Here is a 19,752-nt window from a genome sequence, read left to right as displayed (position 1 = left end):
CGAAGTAGGCGGTCGTGGAGCAATCCTAACCGTGCCGCGCAGGAGCTGTATTGCTGGTGATCGATTGGTTATCGCTGCTCCGTAATTTTGCCTGTCGCATCCGCCTTGTGGTGTTGGTGTTGTAACACTAAATAACATGGGCAATGCATGGGATTTGGATAATCATAGCATTACTACCAAGATCCTGTGACTGGATTGACTCCTGTAATCTCACCATTATAGTGTTATTATTTGATGCATTATTAGTAGTAATTAATAATATGCAGTTAGTGATCTCATGCTCTTGGAGGACTTCCAAGACAACTGAGCTTAGATTGCTTCCATTATATGTACTATAAAGAGGTTTAAACCCAAGAAGAATCTCACAATAGTTCCATTCTTGGTTAATAAAGTAGCCAGTGATTGCTATGAATGCCTGGTTAAAAGGTGATGTCTAGTAGTCAAGTGTAATTAAAAGCTTCCCATTTGGTGGAAGCTTCTGGAGTAGAGTCGCTTGTTTTTCTTTGATATTTTTCTCTAGATATTGTCGAAGGGTCCTGCTAGAGGGGAGTTTTGGCTTTGATGGTGCAAGTCATATAATATTAATAAACTCATCAAGCTCGCGACGCTCACTAAATTAAAAGGGAAGACGCCCAACAGCAACCATATTAAGTAGCTTCTCCATGAAAAGCTCTTGACTATATAGCCTTTGAGGAGAATGCTAAGGCTAAATAAGGGTAATGTAAGCATACTTGATGAACTATACCAGGGCCTTATACTAACCGAGTCTTAGATAAGCTGTCTATACCCTTCTGCTGTTTAGGCACGGTACACTGACAGGCAGCTCCTTTAAGGTGTACTTTCATTAGAGATAACCCTGCTTAGCAATGACCTAGGTGAATAAGAACATTGCAGCAGTGTCTACACATAACCTTAGGCTGGCCAGTTTTTTCATCTGCAACCTGATGAAATTGCTCCTAATATAATGAGCTCTTTTTCCCATCCCAGTGGATTATATCCTATAACTCCTTCTTTGATCCGAAGTCTGTCTGTAGCCACTATCTTATAAAGTCATCCTTTAACATATCAGAGTAAAGGATCCAATGTTTACAAAAGTTAGGCCTAACACATGTGAGGGTCTTAGGAAGGTGGGGCCGTGGTAGTGGGAAAATGAAGTCTGAGTCTGATGTGGAGATGATAGTATGCTGACTAGCAGCAGCTGTGTATTATCTGATTGTAAGAAGTCAGGTTCATAGAAAGAATCAGAGAATTAAGATTGTTGGCTTTGCGACATCTTAAAAGTAAGGATAATACTATAAGTTAGGAATAAAAGAAAGGTAAGAAACTTACAAAGCCTTTAGAGGGAAAATTCAGAGGGTAGATAACAAAATCTGGGGGTTACAAGGATACATTGTCACGGGCTAGAAGCCGGTCAACCTATGACCTAGGTTTGGACGGTAAGAAATCGCTAAGGGGTTCTAACTAGGGCCGCAACGGCCGAACAAGAAAAGATTGGTGCCTAAGGCAGCTCGCGAGTGCCGATAGGCTCGAGCATACAGCGGGCCTTGCCCGCTACATACATGTGTAGATTAGATAGGTCTATTTTCCTAGATTATCTTCTGTTCTGATTAGTTTACTAGTAATACTAGTGTGGTTACCTACATGATATAGGATATCATGTAATAATCCATGGATATCCATCTGATATCTTGTAGATGTCGTATGATTATCCACGGATATCTGATAAATATCCACATATATCCACAAGCTCACCATGAAAGCAAGAGTTCTGTATATTCAAACCACATAATCATGTCACGGGCTAGAAGCCGATTCAACCTATAACCTAGGTTTGGACGGTAAGAAATCGCTAAGAGGTTCTAACTGGGGCCGCAGCGGCCGAACACGAAGAGGGGTGTGCGAGGGAGAAACGGGGTCACGTGACATGGCTGTTCACGACATTACTTAGTACAGAATCACGTGACCTAGCCTGCCTGAGGCAGTTCGCGAGTGCTCAGTGAGCTCGAGCATTCAGCGGGCCTTGCCCGCTACATTGCAGGCCTGGATAGAAATATCCGATTGCGCGTCGCAGCTAGCGAGGCGTCACGTGACCTGGGTGGTTAGTACATAGATTGTTACATTGTCACGTGACCCAGAGCTGTATGGCTTCGCGAGTGCCTGCTAGGCGGCACGAGCATATCGCGGGCCTTGCTCGCAACATTAAGTATATAAAGGAGTAAAGACTAGAAAAATTATAGATAAGGTATACTTAGTACCTCTATATAAATTATATACAGTAGTAAGATACTATTATCTAATAGATTTTAGATATAAACCTTACTAACTAGAATTATAAGGCCTGTAAGGTGCCTCTCTGTAGGCCTAATATAAAATATACTTGCTAGATAGATTTCCATAGTTATATTAAGAATGAAAGTTGAAATTAACCTTCTGTTACTCATTACATATATTTTTCTATGGTAGAGGTAATAGACCTTAAATTCTACCTTTTACACTAGGAGTGCAGTGAGGAATCTATCTAATCAGACTATTTCAACCTACCCCCCTACTGAGCATGGTCTAAGCGACCAATCAGATTACAGGCATGCTTAGGGGGCGCAGTGTCACACCCTGGGATCCGTCTCTGCTGTTCTCTGCTAGTCAACTACTTTTGGAACGGGGTGATATAGTCCCTGGACTATATCCAATACTTGCCTGAGGCCTACCGACCAGGTAGCCTGACGACGCAATGATACAATGATCCAACGGGGATCAAGGACAATCCAAAGGTAACACAAGAACAATAACAGTAGAGATAGAAGCAAGGCCTATTAAGGACGTATCCTTAATAGTAAGAGAGTAACTGACGAATCGGACTAGTGAACTTGTACTCAAGTGAGATCTTGATATTAAACGCAAAGAACTAAACCAAGAGTGCTAGATACAGTGGTAATGAGTGTCCTTATATAGCTCTAACAGCTACTCCCCTAGCTACTCCCTTGGAGTAGTTCCCCTAGTAGCTTTCCACTACTCCTCTAGCTACTCCCTTGGAGTAGTTCCCCTAGTAGCTTTCCACTACTCCTCTAGCTACTCCTTCATGGTAGCTTAATCAGTAGCCTTTCTGTTGACTACTCCCTTATCTTATCGTAGGGGTAGCTGATCACGTGATCTGAGGCTTGGTTGTTTCACGAGGTCGTTCTCTTGCGGGGTCAACTGGCTGAGGTTTGCTGACGTCCATGTTGGTGCCATAACACGCAGGAGATCCACTATCTGACTGGGCTTGACACCAGCTGAGGGAATAGGGAGTAGGCCAGTACAGCCTCGGTCACGGGACTTAGATCATCTGACTTTTCCATCGATCTTGGTTCCTGAGGCACCCATCACCCTTCACTTCCGAAGTCATCTGTGATGATTGACTGAAAACCTCGTTTTCGTCACAATCTATACTTAGGTTCTTAAATTCATCGCTCATTAGGATGTGATGCTAGCTTAGAGCAATTCTTCGTCTCGAGCCTCTTCATATAGCCTTTCCCTGGGGTTTGCGACCGTGCTACTTCCATGCAGTGAATGTGGCTTACACAGCGCGCTGCACAAATAAAAGAAAGAAGCAATGGGTGCCTTTGGTTATCAGATATTATCGACTATCTATGATATACTCCAATACGACAAAGTCCAAAAGCGATGAGGATATCTAGTGGGCGACCGCGGCGACCTGGGCGGGCGGATACTGATCACCATACTCGGACACGATCCATTGGCAAAACTCCTCCCACTGCTGATTCCAGTATTGGATGCGCTGGGCTTTGATACCATCGCCTCGTGCGGCCAGGTCAATGTCTCGAAGCCAGTCAGCATCGGACTGGTCCTCAAAGTTGGACCAGCGAAGACTGTTCTGCGCCAGAGCTCCCTGTGGTTCGTTAGCTCTGGTTGCGATCGGGTTTTGACAGGACGACCTACCAGTCCAGCGAGTCCAATGTTATCGAACCCTTGGATGGTTTGATAAAAATCATAGCTCAGACCTGCGATATCCTGTCCGAGAATGGCCGGGTCGTCGTTGCTGATGGCGGTGGGGACACCATGAGCAATCATCGCGGGGAGAGGATGGTGGAGGATATCCGTCGCCAGACGCAACACTTCGTTGGAGATTGGGCACACTTCGACCATAACTGCCTTTTCAATCACCTCCTCGATGAGCGTGGGGTGCTTGTACAAGGAGAAACCATGACCGATGCGGCGGGAGTTGAAGAGAACGGCATCCACCAAGTTGTAGTCGGTCGAGTTGCCGTCACCGAGGGTCTCTCCGGCGTGGAAGAAGAAGGGGATAGTGAGATTCAGGTACTCCGTCTGCTCCCGGAACCAGATCAGCTCGGGGGCTAGGTCAGACAGCGGACGACCCAGATCCTCCTGTGCGACCAGATCGTAACCGCTGAACAGCTCGGGAAACTTTTGCTTGCGCTCAAGGGCAATCTTCATGCCTGGGAAGAGTCTCAGCATGATTTTCAGTATACCAGGAAAGAAGACTTACTCTTAGTGATCTTCTCCCGGTTCTTGCTTCGAGTGTCTGACCAGATGACGCGGGCACCCCAGAAATTCTTCCCCTTGTCGGTAGCCTGGAACTTCTCAATCTCGTCAATCATCACATCCCACCAGACATCGAGATCGGGATCGGTGTCCTCCTGGCCGGTATGGACCAGTTTACCGCTTGATCCGCCGCTGCGGATTTCCACCCAGTTGATGCCATCGTCGGCTAAGCGTTCAAACAGCTTCTGGTAGAACGTCCTCACAATAGGTTCATAGTTTAGCATGGTATCCGCGGGACCAAAGCACGCTTGGAATCGTCTCCAGATCTCGTCCACACCCAGCTCATGGCGAATCGAATCCTCCGGAAGGATAGTCAGCTTGGACTTCATAAAATCTATGAAGCCTTGACGGCCACCGGGGAACTGGTCGGCGGCTATCTGAACCGAGACCTGGGTGTTGGGAACGTAGTCTGCCGAGGAGATCGTTTCAACCGAGGTGTCTATCGTCGTGTTGACATGCGCGAAAGCAACAGTGGCATTTTCTGCGCTCTGCTCATCAAGGATCGGTTGCGACGTGGAGATAACCATGCCTTCGGTCGCAAGGAATGGTACCATACGGCAGCATGGCCGACAAGTGTGCATGTAGCAGCGCGCCCTTGGGCATGCGCTTCACAATCTGCCAAAGCTTAGTGGCATTGATGTATGGCCGTGCCAGAGGGAACATCTCCCCGGCGAAACGCTCGTCCTCTGGATGCTCGAACGTGCCATACTGCCGCCAATAGTCATCAATCTCCTCCTGGCGGATCGCCTGGACGATGACATCCGCCTGTCGAGCAACAGCAGACAGATTCTGGCGGAACTCGTGGTCTACGCCAAGTCAGCATCAGTCGTCACCGGCGAGGGATGGACGGGGCATACCTTGTCGCTGCCTCTTTTCTATCGTGATCATGGCCGATCGAGCCATGAGATGGCGCTGCACGGCACTGCCATTCGGATCCGGCGCGTCATCAGGAATGACTTTCGCCGCCGTGAGCGACAGAGACAGCGCATATGCCACGAGACTCGGCAGTTTCATGATGATCAGATGGCCCTTGGCGGGATGGAGAACATTTCAGATCACCTCCAACCTGGCCTGCTAAAGCTTAATATATGGGCATTTGGATCGAGGTCTTTGACTCCGGAGTACAGAAAGCGTATTATTGCCGCAATGTTTTGATCTGCTCTGCAGGGATTATCCTCATCAGCCCCGGTTTGATTCACATTCTCTGGCTCATATACATTGTGGATCGACATTATTGGACGGACCCTTTCTGGCCCTTGCTTCCGGGCCTCCAGAACGCCGAACGATGGTAATCGGTGATTGCTTTTTTGGCCTTGCCAATGTGGAGACACTGCTGTCGTCGAGTCGGTCACACACCTGCTCTCTGCATTAGGGCCAGTTTCCTAGGGAACGCCCAGCATTGATTGCCTTCGTCGTCTTGGCATGTCTCTCCCTTCCTTGGCAATTGGAGATCATCGCCCTCTCCAGGCAGTCCGAGTTCATCCATTTTTTCGATATGCTCCTACAGATGCAGGACGGGAGAAGTGAAGGCGAGATGATGATGCTAATGTAGCAGTCACCTCAGAGACGATGTGACATCTGTAGCTGCAGGATTGGAATTACTTTAGACGAGACAATGCTTCGGTAAATATCGGCATTCAAATGTACTACTCTTTCTTTGCTTCTCCACCACACAGGCCTGCCGAATGGACGATTGCTTGGCAAGCTTCATCATTCCGAGTGAAATTACGGCCCGCTCCGCAACTTTCAGTACCAAGTCGGTGCTCGGTGCTCTAAGGAGTAAGGACTTGAAATATGACAACTAGTGCAGCTGGTATTGCACATCGTGGGATTGCGCTGTAGATCTTCCGTGTCCCCATTCCGAAAGCTTTTTGAAGGTCTAGTGGCCAGTCCGTCCTACACTAGAACGAGGGCTGTGTGCCGTGTGCTGTGCAAGCAATATTCGATGATCAGCTGAGATTCAGTATCCGGGGTGATCCCTGTAGACTCTTACTAGCTTCTGTCCATAATGCTCAAAAGAATTTGTTTGGAGGGTTCTTTACTGTCGCAGAGACTACAGCCAAGCCATTGAAGTTATATTTTCTTTTCTTATGAACAATGATGGGTTAACAAAACATGCATATATATATATATATCCTTTAGGACGGTCGACTCTTCCATAAAGTAACCTTTCCTGGGTGACATCCTAAAATGCCTCATTAAAACTTCATCTTAGATCAATATCATGATTGATCTAGATCTTGAGTTCGACTCTATAAACTCGAACCCGGATGAGTTTCCGAGATCAAGTGGACATTGCTTATCATTATGGAGCCTTTATTTCTCTTAGACTCTAAGTATTTACTACTAGTTAGATACTAGAGCACAAGATGGATGACTTGGCTTGAGAGAATCCGTATAGGCTGCATGCAAGGTGATATTTCCACGCAGTCCGCCATCTGCTCTCATCTTGACCAAGCCAAAGTGATGATTATCTCTATCAGCACTATGAGGTTAACGGTGGGATCGATACTGGGTCAGATCAATCTATCATGTCGTCCAATGATCTAGAAGACAACCGGACGCAAGAAGCTCTGGCACCGGACGTTTACCGATCTCGAATCCCCTATTGCACCACCAGAAACCCGACTGATCCATTGCATGCCCGGCGCTGTGGCCATTCCAGTCAGCCAGTTCTCGTTCGCATGGGACAACTATCCCTCTATCCATTGGAGTGTCAGTATCGTCGCTACCTCTCCATTTGCGTTCGGAGTGATCCTCATCTACCTCGGGATCATGAATTACCTGATCGACTCGTATACCATCTGCGCTGCGTCCGTGCTCGCAGCAAATATCGTTCTCCGTTCTATCTTTGGAGCCATCTTCCCGATCATAGCGACGTATATGCATGACAGACTTGGGATCCATTGGGCGCCGATGATCCCAGCATTTCTCGCGCTGTGTGCATGCCTGCGCCATTGCTCTTCTACCGGTACGGGGCGGCCATCCGAATTCGTTGCAAGTACGCCACCGAGTCAGATCGATACATGCAAAATTGCACGAGAGTGCACCTAGAAAGGGGAACTCTGCTGCTTCGGCGCGTCCAAAGACCGAGGAGCCAATGATACCTGCGGATGGGGAGCCAGCAAGGCGAAGCAATGCTCATTGAATCGATCATTTTTGAAATAGATAGACCTGGATGTGATTTATACGACCATATCACCTTTGTGACATGAAAGACAGTTCACAGCATGATCCCCGGATGCTCCTACACTCGTGATCATAAAACCATTTCGTAGTCTCAGATTATGCCTGCAAGACTCCCTCAAGAACCCCCCTCTCCTCCTCTGACCACCATTTTTGCAAAACCTCCTCACCCCTGCGTGCCTTTTGCGCCGCCCGATTGCGGTACACGCTGTCAATCTTACGCACGCTGACTTCATCGCTAATGCACCACCGTTTGAGGTCATCCTCCCACTCTTGATAAGTCATGGTGGGCTTATCGAAGCGCACACGGATGTTGGACAAGCTGTGCGTTCTCAACGCCTTGGACAAACTGGCGAATCGTCTGTTATCTTTCGGAGTGGACCGCGACGGGATGAGCGGCTTGAGGGAGAGATACATGATCGACTTGGACTCCTGCGCGGCAGTCATCAGGGGCAAGGCGGTCGTGGTGCAAAAGGATTGTGGGCCGAGGGCGAGGTAGGAGAGAGGCGTTGATGAAGTCACCAGGGAGGAGAGGGCGTTGATTGTGCATTCCGCCGAGAGATAATTGAATCTGTCCTGTCAGTATCTTTGCGTTAAATCCGCCGGTTCAAAGACATACCTCGCATTCAAGTCCTGCGTGGAATAGGCCTGACTGATATCCAGAGTCTGCAACGCAGGATGACCCTGCAGGGATGAAATCAATACTGTCGCCCCCTCGTCAGTCAGGCCAATCGATTGCAGAGAAAGACGTTGCAGTGTCTTATTCTGCTGCAGCCCCGTAGCTAGCGCTTTTGCCCCTGCGTCACCGATCGGATTGCTGGACATGTACCAAGAGGTGATAGAACAGTGCGGCGAGGCCAGGTACCTGGAAATTGCCTCGCAGGCCGCACTTGATATCCCAGTCGCGGACAGGTACAGGATTCTCATTGGCAAGGGTGTAGGAGGAACATATTCCGCCAATCGAGTGAACAGAGCAGCAACGCCTGCATCGCCAAGCTCTGTCTGATCCAGATCCAATGTCCGGAGCCTTGGAGTCTGTGTGATGAGGCGGAAGAGGGAATCAACCGACCCTGGGCCGAGGGGATTTCTCTTGAGCCAGAGATTTGTAACGGCGGGCGACTTGACCAGTGCATCAGTCAAGAGTGCAAGCGATGCTCCGTCTATGCAATTCCCGGCTAGATACCAGGTATCAATGCGGTCGGGGAATTCCTGCACGAAGTCTGCGATTGCCTGTGCCCCAGATGGGCCGATGATGTTATTTCCTAGCAGGAAATGCCGCACGAATGTGTTTGATCGCAGACTGTGCATCAGGGTCGAGATATGTGGCGGACCAAGAGCCATCTTGCACAGATCCATCCGGCCGTCTTCGTACAGTACCCCCTTATCAAACTCCAGGGTCGGGACGTTGTAGTAAGGCTCGGATGCCTGCTGGCTCTGGACTGCAGCATCAGACGCTATCTCATAGCTGCCGCCGTGTTTGAGATGGTTGAAGAAAGGCGCAAGAGACTTTGCATCGCTGATCTCGACTGGCATCGGCAGGCTGGGGGCTCCTTTGAGCATGTCTGGGGTCACTTTCTGATCCCAGGGGCCTTGAGCTAGGATTCGATCCGACCAGCGCGGTCGAACTTCAGGAGGGGATGCATTGTTTTCTTCGGTGGCCTGGGTGGTTGTCTGTATCGCGTCTTCATCTGTAGAATCGCTGACTCGGAGTCGGTCGAGGGAGATGGGCTGCGTTGTTAGAACTGTTGCCGACGCCATCCTGTTTACTTTGCAGATAATTTTTATCGGTCGGCAGTTAAGATCTTATATATGTTCAGGAATGAGTAGTATGACTCACGAAGTGGACCAGCTCATACGCTCATGCCAAGGGCCGATTCAGCCTTGCGGATGTTGGAATCCGGGAGACGGAAATGGAAGAGTCATCATTATTGGTTTTCACATATCCACTCTATTTCATGCAAGTACATTAATCATTGATGAAATAGAATGATTTAACTGATCTATATCAATCATCGTCCAGAGCCTGCACGACCTGCGCCCACTCGCCATACCCATAAGCCCCTGGCACACACTCGCCATCCCACAGACTGGCCAACACCACCCGATCCCCCTGCTCGCCTTCCCAGGGCTCTCGGCCATGCTGAGCAATGACGTTGTCAAATACCAGGACATCTCCCTGTTGCCATTCGTGCAATACCCGAATCTCATCCGTAATCTTGGTCAAATGTGCCAGGTACCGTTCTGGAATCGGGGTTCCATCCCCATACATCTGTTGGGTGAGATTCCGTCTGCCCCCGTTATTCTTAATAGTCAGGTTCTTATAGTACGTAGCTAGACCGGTGAAAAGCGATGGGAAATTGGTATGCGGCTGCGTTCGAATAGCAGGGAGACGATGCGTCACGATCAGTCCATCCTCCGTCCATTCCCAGGTGGTGAATTTGCCACGTCCATACCGTGCGATTTGAGCTTCCATCTTCCTGCGCTGTGTCTCCTCGTCGTCTCCGTCCTTCACATGCTTTCCAAACGCTTGTCGAAGGGAAGATCCTCCGACATAAGCGGGTTCTTTCTTGTATATCACTCGACTGAGCATGCCCTTCTCCGCCAGTTCTTGAATAAACTCGGGCATCTCCAGCTGAGCTCGATGAAACAACTCGAGCGAAGATGAGATAGGTGACTCTCCGCCCCTGTCAGGTGCCCGGTGTGCATAGAAAAAGATGTACTCTGGTGTATGGGGGACTTGAGGGGATTCGTTGTGGTTGTAGATCAACACTTCCTTGGGTGCTTCACTGGCCGGAGCCACGTTCGGCGCCAGCAAGGGTCGATCTACGACAATCCCGATGATCTCATGCGGTCGATAGCCGAAAGCATGAGCGAAGCGGCTAAAGTCGTTTGCATCGTGGATAGGCAGTCCGCGGAAGAGCAGTGTCCCGTGGCGAGCTAGAGCCTTGCTCAAGACTCCGTCCTGTGCTTGAAGGAATTTAACGCTCTCGATGACCGTATCCAGGGATAGTCGGAATGGGTCAGGAATCGATGGACGCAAAGCAAGCGGCGTGACTGTATCTCGAGGGTGCGGGGGCCCAAGGATGCGCTGGTTTGTTGGAGGAAGCTCAAATGATTCGAAGGATAATGGGGATCCCTGCGCATTGAAGCATTGCTGTTCTGGCCATCCGAACATGGTCGACATGATGGAGCAACTGGCGAACAATAATATGACCTTCAGCAGAATGGTCCAGGGGAGTTGCCAGGTTATATCTTCCAGTGTGTCTCAACCATATGACAGGACTCGAATGGACAGATGTTACACAATGATAGACGATCTGCAGAGCAACCCACCATAGCAATTGACCCCGCAGAGGATTAACGCATTGGATAACGCCATTTCCACTGGATGTTGCATGCAGACAGGGGCTGGAACCGGAATCTTCCGCTGAATTCTCCGTAACCAGAGAGATGCATAGCAGTGGCTCGAGGTCATGACGAATGCCCATGCCTGACAGGCTCTGGATTCTAACATCGCTGGGAGCTGCCCTGGTGCGCATATAAGTCATTCATCGGTCGACTCATGATTGGATCTATGGTTCGCATCCATGCACAGGAAAACCAGGAGTTTCCACTCTGCTTTTCCCACCCCTTTGCTGAGCAGCACAGCACATATTCCAATCGGCGTCCGAGAGACAGTGTCGAGGATGAGTGACCAGCATCTTCATACAGAGTTCTATGTCGCTACCAAGGGCACCGATCGATGATCTTGCCAAGAAGGTTGATTCACTCATTGGCATGTGGCTCAGCCATGGAGCATCGATTCAGCCTCGTGTCTGTGCTTCTACCAATACGAGGTGCTCAGTCTGGGCAATTTATACATTTTGTCTCTAAGCGAACCGAGCCAAGAAGGCCGCCTATTATTTATAACTCTCTTGGGCTCGGATAAGGCGGTCATCATCCCTGAAACGATCGTGATCCTCTTGGCCGTGCTCGATATGGCGTCTTCGACACCTGCGGCGCAGAGACCTGTCTCCAGCAATAAGGATGATAATAACGGCCCAGTAGGAGATTTATACTCTAAGATCATCACTGGGGGTTTTGGCCTGTGGGTTTCTGCTGTCGTCGTGCTCGGGCTTTCGGCTGGTATCATCTCAAAATCACCACCGAGTCCCTTGCGACCGCGGCCTCTTACAATCTGGCGGCGGTAGGCAATGTCTCAAACGTATTCAACAGATGCCTGACATTTGTCACAGTCTACGCTGGAATTCTTCCTCGCCTTTAGCTCCATCACCAAGCCCGTTTCATGTACCAATGCGAGACCCCGGGAGATGTTCATCGTCATCTTGGCCTTCACCACGCTGATGTGGGGTGCCGCGTTTCCCCTGATGTTTGTGATGCGAAGTAACCATGGCACGTACGAGATCATCAACCCTGATAAACGTGTCGTGCTCTCAATCGGTACAGGGATTGTCAGTGCTCTCCAGAATATCACCATTGCGTGTGCTTGTTTGGGGGTGTCTGCATTGTAAGTCCTTTTCTGTATTGCAACACAAGGCAGATGCTGATATGTATCCTGCACAGTATTTTCATTATTTATCAGTGGTACTGCGTGTGTCGATTGTTCTTGGGACGGTTTACTCCGGAGGAGATCCGTCAGGCACGTGAATAGACGAATGCCGTGGAATATAAGGTGTAGATATCTAGTATCAAACAATGGGAACCCAAGAGTATGCTACAAGATTGCTATTATCTTTGCTCTGGAACAATTGACATCATGACAAAGATCCTTGTATTCCCTCTGGCGAAATAATGGAAATGACATGGGCAAGTTTGTTCATAGACTGAACTCGATTCGATTTCCTGCATAATCTCTGGCGAAGAATCGTGTCGGGTATTCGACCCCAGTTTCCCCTACAGTCATGATCAGTAAAAGCCCATATCCCATGCAGAGTATTTTAGTCTCACCCGAACATTCACCCGGTGGATCAGCCTGTAGAGGAGCAGCCGGGCCGCCTCGAAGATGGTGATCATATATTCGCTGCTGCAACCTTTTGAGGTCCTCCAACGAGCCTACGCGAAGGCAGGGATGACGGGGAGACTCCGGTTCATTCTGTCCGAATGCAATGTGTATTTGTTGCTTTCCGTCTGGCGTGAGGTTGAACCTAATCGCTCAGCAATAGTCCACCGTTTAGCAGTCGATATAATTACCAGGCAGTTGTGTCTTTCTGTAGCTGGGGGACCGGAGCAGCAGTCAGCCCTAATGTATCCACGTAGAATGTGTATGCGTCATCCAATGTCCCTGGAGGAACAAGGAGATTGATATGAGAGATTCCAGTGATCATTCTGAGAGTACGCCTAGCAATGCTTCTGTTTAAGGTTGCTGGTTTGCGGGGATATCAAAGGAGTTATATATCGGACGATCCATCGGAACCCAAATCCCGTCGTCGGCAATCATCATTCATAGCCATTATCATGATCATCAACTCATTCTGTCATCCCGCGTGTAAAAGACAATGTGATCTCTGCAGCCTGCACCGAGACCTCCCATGTCTTTCGCAGGACTCTGATCCCCGTGATACTAATCTTCCACCAGCCCATAAAGAGTCTCCGATCGAGCTCATCTTCATCTAAGATCTCTGCCTCCAGCTGTCCGACTCCCTGCTTGCCATGTGCCACCAGCCAATAACCACCGACGCTGTTTTGTATATCAACCGGGAAGAAATGCCACCACTCAATCCTGCCGCAGTCAGGATGACTGTTCCCTCGGTCGTGGCCGTCTTTACTCCCACAGTGACAGGAATACACTCGCACACAGGGGACAACCATCAAGTACCCCTGCTTGTCCCCCGAGGCAAGATTCACAAACGCAATGCAGGCGTCGTACAGCTCGGAGTTATCCAGAGCTACCCCCTGTTGCCAGACGGCACTCCGGATCATGGGATCGCCAGTGACAGCATGAACGGCCATGCTGTCCAGCCGTATCTCGGCCGGAAATGGTGGAAGCCTTGGGGTCAGTGTCCAGTCCACTCGTACAAAGAGGCGGCCGAGCTGATCAAAGGACATGCAGTCGAACAGGTACGCATGAAAGCCCCGTGGATGAGTCGATGCTTGATGGCTTGCCAACTCATTGAGAAGCGACAATACCTGCTGCCGGTCTTCCGGTGGCGCCTCGTTCCACCGGCGACACGACATGATTCCCTGCTGGATGGCTGTTCCCCCTGCGGCAAAATAGTAGACAATCGTCCGCATGACAAGCCATAGAACCTGAAATCCGATCCAGAAGTACAGCGCTTCGGTCGGCTCATTGTCCAGGTGGATGAAAGTGCCCAGCAAACCCGCTAGGTTGACGCCAATGCCGACCCCCAGCACGATCCGCCACAGCGTATGACGCCGTATGTTGGCAGGAATCCCCAAGACGATCTTGCCTTGCTCGCCCATACGAAGCGGAGACGGTAGGATACCCGCTACCAGATGCCTTGTCCGCTTGGAAGGACTGTCGCGGCCCAGACCGGTAACCTGCAGGAGAACAGCAGCAACAAAGGCATGAGCCCAGCCCGCCATCGTCCACGCCCAGACCCCTCGACTACCCACTTTTCGGAGTGCAAAGACCTCTATCAGCTTGACCAGCGACAGGAAAAGACAGATCCAATCCCTCCAGGGCGATGGAAGGCCCCCTTGGTCGGGAATAAAACGGTAGATGTCAATCGGCGATCCCTTCTCCGCCGCCGGGACCGTGTCCAGCGCCAGCTGAGCATTTTTGTCCATTGTGTAAATCACATGCGCTGTGTACACGTCCTCGTGCGACTCGGACGCTTTGATCCGGGCGATTGCGTCCATTTGCGCGGCCTCGTGCGCTGTCATCATGCCAGACCGGCGCTTCCACTGTTGCAGGGAGAGGAGAGGAGCAACATCCGGCCAGCCATTTGTATTTCCTGCCCATGTCAAGGCCCATCGACCTATCCAACGCCGGCACGGGACGATCTCGATTGCACCCGCGTCGCCGAAATCGATACGGCTACGCGCTCGTCGGAACCGGTTCACGGGCAGGATGACTCCGAGGGCATTATCGACGAACTGATTGCGGAGTCCCATCGATTCGCGCAAGGAGTCTGGCACCGAGGCAGACAGACACGCCTTAATAACATGAATTTGACCGAAACAGCTCATGGGAGCCCAGACGAGGGCACAGGCCGCCTTGAGGCCGTGAATCAGCGCTTCCGCTATCGGGGCGCCTATGATCGTGGACACGGCCGATATCTCCACCAGGTTGCCTCCTATTCGAGACATATCGGTCGCTGCGACAGTTTGCACCAGGGAATAGAAGATTTCCGATACGGCGCTGGTTATCGAGAGAATCGGCCACAGAAGCCAGTCGGTAACATGGTTGGCGATGGCCGGAAGCGAGTCTTGTAGAGGAAAGGAAGCATTCATTTCGTATTCGACTCACTCGCAAGAAAAGAAAAGTGATATTCCAGCCAAGCGCAAGGCTGAGAGGCGTTCACGACGAGATGGAACAGGTCTTCACCTCAGCTGATGAGGAGCTCACGAGGTTCTGTGTGACCGAACAAGCCACAGCGCCTCAAGACTCGTGTTTCTCACATATTAGCATGATTGGAGCCAATGACAAGCTATTCACGGGTCGGGTATATTTGCTAGGTTTGGCATGCAACTAGGCGAATCGTGCAGATATCATTGGGCGGTTTGCTCTTTTCTGCAGCATAGACCAGGGTGATCTCTGTTTGCCCTCTGTATGACAGCCGGCCCCTCGATCAACCCGGAGTCATGCTTAGTCCATCATAGATATGTGCCTGAAATGACTGTCATACAAAGGCTGCCAGTAAGCGCATTACTCCATGATCGACTCATTTCGTTGACGAGTAAAGACAGCATCGAAACCACACCATGTCCGCGGAGGCTTGGACCGTGACCTCGAATATTTCGCTTGCACCAGAACATCCTCGCACAACAGGGCCACCACTGCGTTCCTGAGAATCCATGAAAGCAAAAGTAATGGAATGGTATAGGTCGGCACCTGAGAGATATGGGAAGGAATCCCTGTCGACTGCTCTACAAGGTCTTTGCGCCTTGGGTTTCCCGGGGTAAATGCAGGATCAGGACCCAGGATCTGTGTATCAATTATTCTGGCAATCTAGCATATCGGAGGCTTTATAAATCGTAATCAAGGTTTTCATGTCTGGCGAGAAGGATCTGGATTCTCCGTCACGTTGCCACGGTTGCGATTTCACCATAGAGCAGGGGTCCTTATTGGATTCCGCTACGGTTAAGAGAGCTAGGAATCAGTCAGCATGAAGTTAGGATAGCTTCAAAGTTCTGCTGAGGATCTGGACGGTCTTACAGAGTGGTATAGGCTGGTAGGTTTCCATCGGTCATGCCTGCTCTAGATTATGAGTGTTCGTTCTTGCAGATGGAGGGACGCAATGGCTACGTACATGATGCCGCGACGAGTGACCAGTCATATGAGATGCTTTGTCGCTATGCTCTCAGGATAGGAGAAGCCAAATGATGAAGATACTCGTGACCAGAATCATTACCACGGACTCGCAAACGGCAGCAGGCAGGAATCGGTGTTCTCATCGTAATATTACGCAGGGGCTATCCGAGTTGAAGCAATGGTGTCATAGTGCAGCGACATTCCAACCTGACCTGGCGATTGTAACCTCATATTCAAGTTTCAATTGATCTCTTAAACAATGGTACACCTGGCTTCTTGACATCAGTTGAAGGCGGCGGGCTGGGGTTGAGAATATAAAATATCTCATACCACAGGGTCTATGATATTCAGAACGCATCTCTAGTCCGAATTCTGTTCTGCAGTCATGTCTTTCAGAAACCTTCAAGACCTTTTAGAGGCCACTGCTTCTCACTTCGATGCCGGAAGAGTCATAACATACTCCCATGGGAACAAGAAAGTCCCCTTCTCATGCTCCTATGGCGAATTGCTCCATGCTGCCAAGCAGGCGACACGATCCCTGCAATTCCGTACGCATATCCGGCCTGGATCGGTGGTTCTTTTGCACTTTGACCGCCATTGGGATGGGATCCTCTGGTTCTGGGCTGTGCTTTTGGCTGGGTGCATCCCGGCCATGTCCACTCCGTTCTCTGGTAATCCGGACCATCGCGCCGCGCACCTGGAACATCTTGCACAGACCTTGGAGAATCCAGTATGCCTGACGACTGCCTCGCAGCTGCTTGAATTCCAAGACCAGGATGTCATTACTCCAATCTGTGTCGAGTCCCTTTTGAACGACAAGAACGGGAATGAAGCAATGGAAGAGGGAAGTCTGTTCTACGACTCGCAGCTCAATGACACCGCCGTGTTGATGCTCACATCCGGTAGCACCGGCTATTGCAAGGCTGTCTGCCTGAGCCATGGCCAGATTCTGGCCGCTATCGCGGGTAAATCGTGGATGCTGACCCCGAGCACTGGTACCTCGTTGATGAACTGGGTCGGGCTGGACCATGTGGCTGCTCTGATAGAGATTCATCTTCAAGGACTGTACATACGCAGAGACCAGATCCATCTCCCTGCTCCTGATGTCCTGACCGAGCCCCTCTGCTTCATCGAGATGATCAATCGCCACCGTGTATCGCGCACCTTTGCCCCCAATTTCTTCCTTGCCAAGCTTCGAACGGCGCTCAAGGACCAGGCCGATACAGATTCTGAATCTCACTGGGATCTCAGTTGCCTCCGCTTCATCTGTTCTGGTGGAGAGGCGAATGTGACCAGGACCTGCGAGGAGGTGTCGTCGCTGCTGGTGAGATATGGAGCACCGCCGAACGTTATCATCCCCGGATTCGGCATGACAGAAACATGTGCTGGTGCCATTTTCAACACGTCCTGCCCCAGGTACGACATCGAACACGCCCTGAAGTTCACCTCAGTCGGAGCTTGCATGCCCGGAATCAAGATGCGTATCACCTCGGCTGGACAGAATGTTCCGGCTGGAACAGTTGGCAGTCTCGAGGTAAGCGGGCCTGTCGTGTTCAAAGCTTACTTCAACAATCCGACAGCCACAGAAGCCTCGTTTACTCCAGATGGCTGGTTCAAAACTGGCGACAGGGCACTCATCGATCAGAACGGTTGGTTGACGCTGATGGGTCGGTCTAGGGATACGATGATCGTCAACGGTGTCAAGTACAACCCGCAAGAGATTGAAAGCACGGTGGACGATGCCAGCATCCCAGGTGTGACTCCAACTTTCACCTGCTGTTTCTCTTGCTTCCCGCCCGGAGGGGATACGGAGGAGATTATTCTGGTTTACCTGCCCTCGTACGACCCTGACGACACTGTTGCTCGGGTCCACGCCACCGACGCCATTGTCAAAGTCGTTATGATGTCCACTGGAGCGCGCCCCTCAGTTCTGCCGGTGGACGGTGCCATGTTACAAAAGTCTGCCCTGGGAAAGCTGTCCCGAGGCAAGATCAAGACAGCCTACGAGAGAGGCGACTACAAGACCTACCAGGAAACCAACCGGGAAATGATCGCGCGGTATCGGGAGGATACGCGCCAGCAACCCCAGAACGAGATGGAGCAGCGGCTCCTGAGCATCTTCACGACCTCGCTGGCTGGTCTCTCGGGCGACTTCGATGTCGTCACACCTATACTAGACATGGGAATTTCCTCCATCGAACTGATCAAACTCAAGAAGAACCTCGAGGAGCACCTAGATCTCGTGCAAGACATTCCACCGATTACGCTCATGATCAATCCCACAGTTCGTTCCCTGGCCGAGGCACTCGAAGACGCCCAGAGGAAGACCCGTTATGATCCCGTCGTGATACTGCAGAGCCAAGGTGACAAGCCGCCATTGTGGCTCGTTCACCCCGGCGTCGGTGAGGTTATGGTCTTTTTGAACTTGGCCAGATATATCGTCGATCGACCCGTGTACGCCCTACGGGCTCGGGGCTTCGACGAGGGCGAAACGCCGTTTGAAACCATCCACGAGGTTATCACGACGTATCACGCCAGCATCAAAAAGAAACAAGCCAAGGGCCCATATGCACTGGCCGGATATTCCTACGGATCCATATTAGCCTTTGAAATTGGAAAAACCCTCGAGCACAACGGGGACGAGGTGGCCTTCCTGGGCTCGTTCAACCTCCCTCCACACATCAAGGCTCGCATGCGCCAGCTCTGCTGGAAGGAATGTCTGCTTCACCTGTGCTACTTTCTCGACCTGATCAGCGAACGCCGTGCCCAAGAACTGTCGGGAGAGATGGGAAACATGTCGCGCGGTGAAATCCTCTCTCGGGTCATGAGCGAACTCAACCAGTCCCGGTACTTGGAGTTATCGCTCTCGCTGTCACAGCTGGAGAAGTGGGCTACTATCGCGTTCTCGCTGCAGAGTATGGCGGTTGACTATGACCCGAGCGAGTCGATTGCCTGCATTGATGTCTTCTACTGCAATCCGTTAGCGATTGTGGCTTCATCCAAGAGGCAGTGGTTCAGAGAGCACCTGAGTAAGTGGAAGGACTTTACGCGCTCGGAGCCAAGATTTCACGAGGTTGAGGGTGCTCATTACACGATGCTCAATGCGGATCACGTCTTTGCTTTCCAGAAGACCTTGCGTAAGGCGTTGGCTGCAAGGGGTCTATGATATCTTATAAGATGCATGGAATGTTCATCATCTGTGGCTAATCATATAAGGTCTCGGTTGATTGATTCTGGACATGTAATGATCCCGAGTACTTCCGGTCTTTCTGCATCTGGTCAAGGGACTCGAGGGAGGCTCCATTGCAGTTGTACATTTTATACGGAACTTGCCGAAGCCAGAGAGTCACGAGGGATTGTTAATGGAGATATCGATCTACCTGCTAATGAATATTCACATTCACTTGTCAATGATCATAAGCATGGAGATATTATTGATAACCAGAACCTGGAATGTGAATACAAGACATTGACCCCCGACTATATAAGCTCGATGCTGCTTCCTTCTCAGTTTCTCTCCTGTCAACCTCTCCTCTTGACTACCCATCTCGACTGCTGTCCTCGAAGAGACT

General features: G+C 50.5%; 6 protein-coding genes across 6 annotated transcripts; 2 read left to right on the top strand and 4 right to left on the bottom strand.

Annotated features, from left to right (window-relative positions):
• Nucleotides 1-3,670: 3,670 nt before the first annotated feature.
• On the bottom strand, nt 3,671-5,574 carry CDV56_104678 (uncharacterized protein; the record flags this gene model as incomplete). The annotated part of the gene is made up of 5 exons (XM_026758297.1): nt 3,671-3,886; nt 3,937-4,454; nt 4,505-5,041; nt 5,112-5,366; nt 5,418-5,574. 5 exons carry the CDS (start codon nt 5,572-5,574, stop codon nt 3,671-3,673), a joined length of 1,683 nt encoding a protein of 560 aa, XP_026611178.1.
• Nucleotides 5,575-7,845: 2,271 nt separating this feature from the next.
• Nucleotides 7,846-9,504, bottom strand: CDV56_104329 (uncharacterized protein; the record flags this gene model as incomplete). The annotated part of the gene is made up of 2 exons (XM_026757948.1): nt 7,846-8,317; nt 8,366-9,504. 2 exons carry the CDS (start codon nt 9,502-9,504, stop codon nt 7,846-7,848), a joined length of 1,611 nt encoding a protein of 536 aa, XP_026611177.1.
• A 247-nt stretch (nt 9,505-9,751) lies between these two features.
• Nucleotides 9,752-10,921, bottom strand: CDV56_104188 (uncharacterized protein; the record flags this gene model as incomplete). The annotated part of the gene is made up of 1 exon (XM_026757807.1): nt 9,752-10,921. The coding sequence occupies one exon, from the start codon at nt 10,919-10,921 to the stop codon at nt 9,752-9,754; it is 1,170 nt and encodes a 389-aa protein (XP_026611176.1).
• An 802-nt stretch (nt 10,922-11,723) lies between these two features.
• On the top strand, nt 11,724-12,257 carry CDV56_104042 (uncharacterized protein; the record flags this gene model as incomplete). The annotated part of the gene is made up of 2 exons (XM_026757661.1): nt 11,724-11,932; nt 12,011-12,257. The coding sequence occupies 2 exons, from the start codon at nt 11,724-11,726 to the stop codon at nt 12,255-12,257; spliced, it is 456 nt and encodes a 151-aa protein (XP_026611175.1).
• Nucleotides 12,258-13,212: 955 nt separating this feature from the next.
• On the bottom strand, nt 13,213-15,159 carry CDV56_103754 (uncharacterized protein; the record flags this gene model as incomplete). The annotated part of the gene is made up of 1 exon (XM_026757373.1): nt 13,213-15,159. The coding sequence occupies one exon, from the start codon at nt 15,157-15,159 to the stop codon at nt 13,213-13,215; it is 1,947 nt and encodes a 648-aa protein (XP_026611174.1).
• A 1,406-nt stretch (nt 15,160-16,565) lies between these two features.
• CDV56_103323 (non-ribosomal peptide synthetase) lies at nt 16,566-19,346 on the top strand (the record flags this gene model as incomplete). The annotated part of the gene is made up of 1 exon (XM_026756942.1): nt 16,566-19,346. One exon carries the CDS (start codon nt 16,566-16,568, stop codon nt 19,344-19,346), a length of 2,781 nt encoding a protein of 926 aa, XP_026611173.1.
• Nucleotides 19,347-19,752: the final 406 nt, after the last annotated feature.

This window comes from Aspergillus thermomutatus (assembly GCF_002237265.1).
Source record: "Aspergillus thermomutatus strain HMR AF 39 chromosome Unknown NODE_246, whole genome shotgun sequence".
Taxonomy (NCBI): domain Eukaryota; kingdom Fungi; phylum Ascomycota; class Eurotiomycetes; order Eurotiales; family Aspergillaceae; genus Aspergillus; species Aspergillus thermomutatus.
The sequence above is the reverse complement of the archived record's forward strand: the minus strand, read 5'-3'. Positions and strand labels throughout refer to the sequence as shown.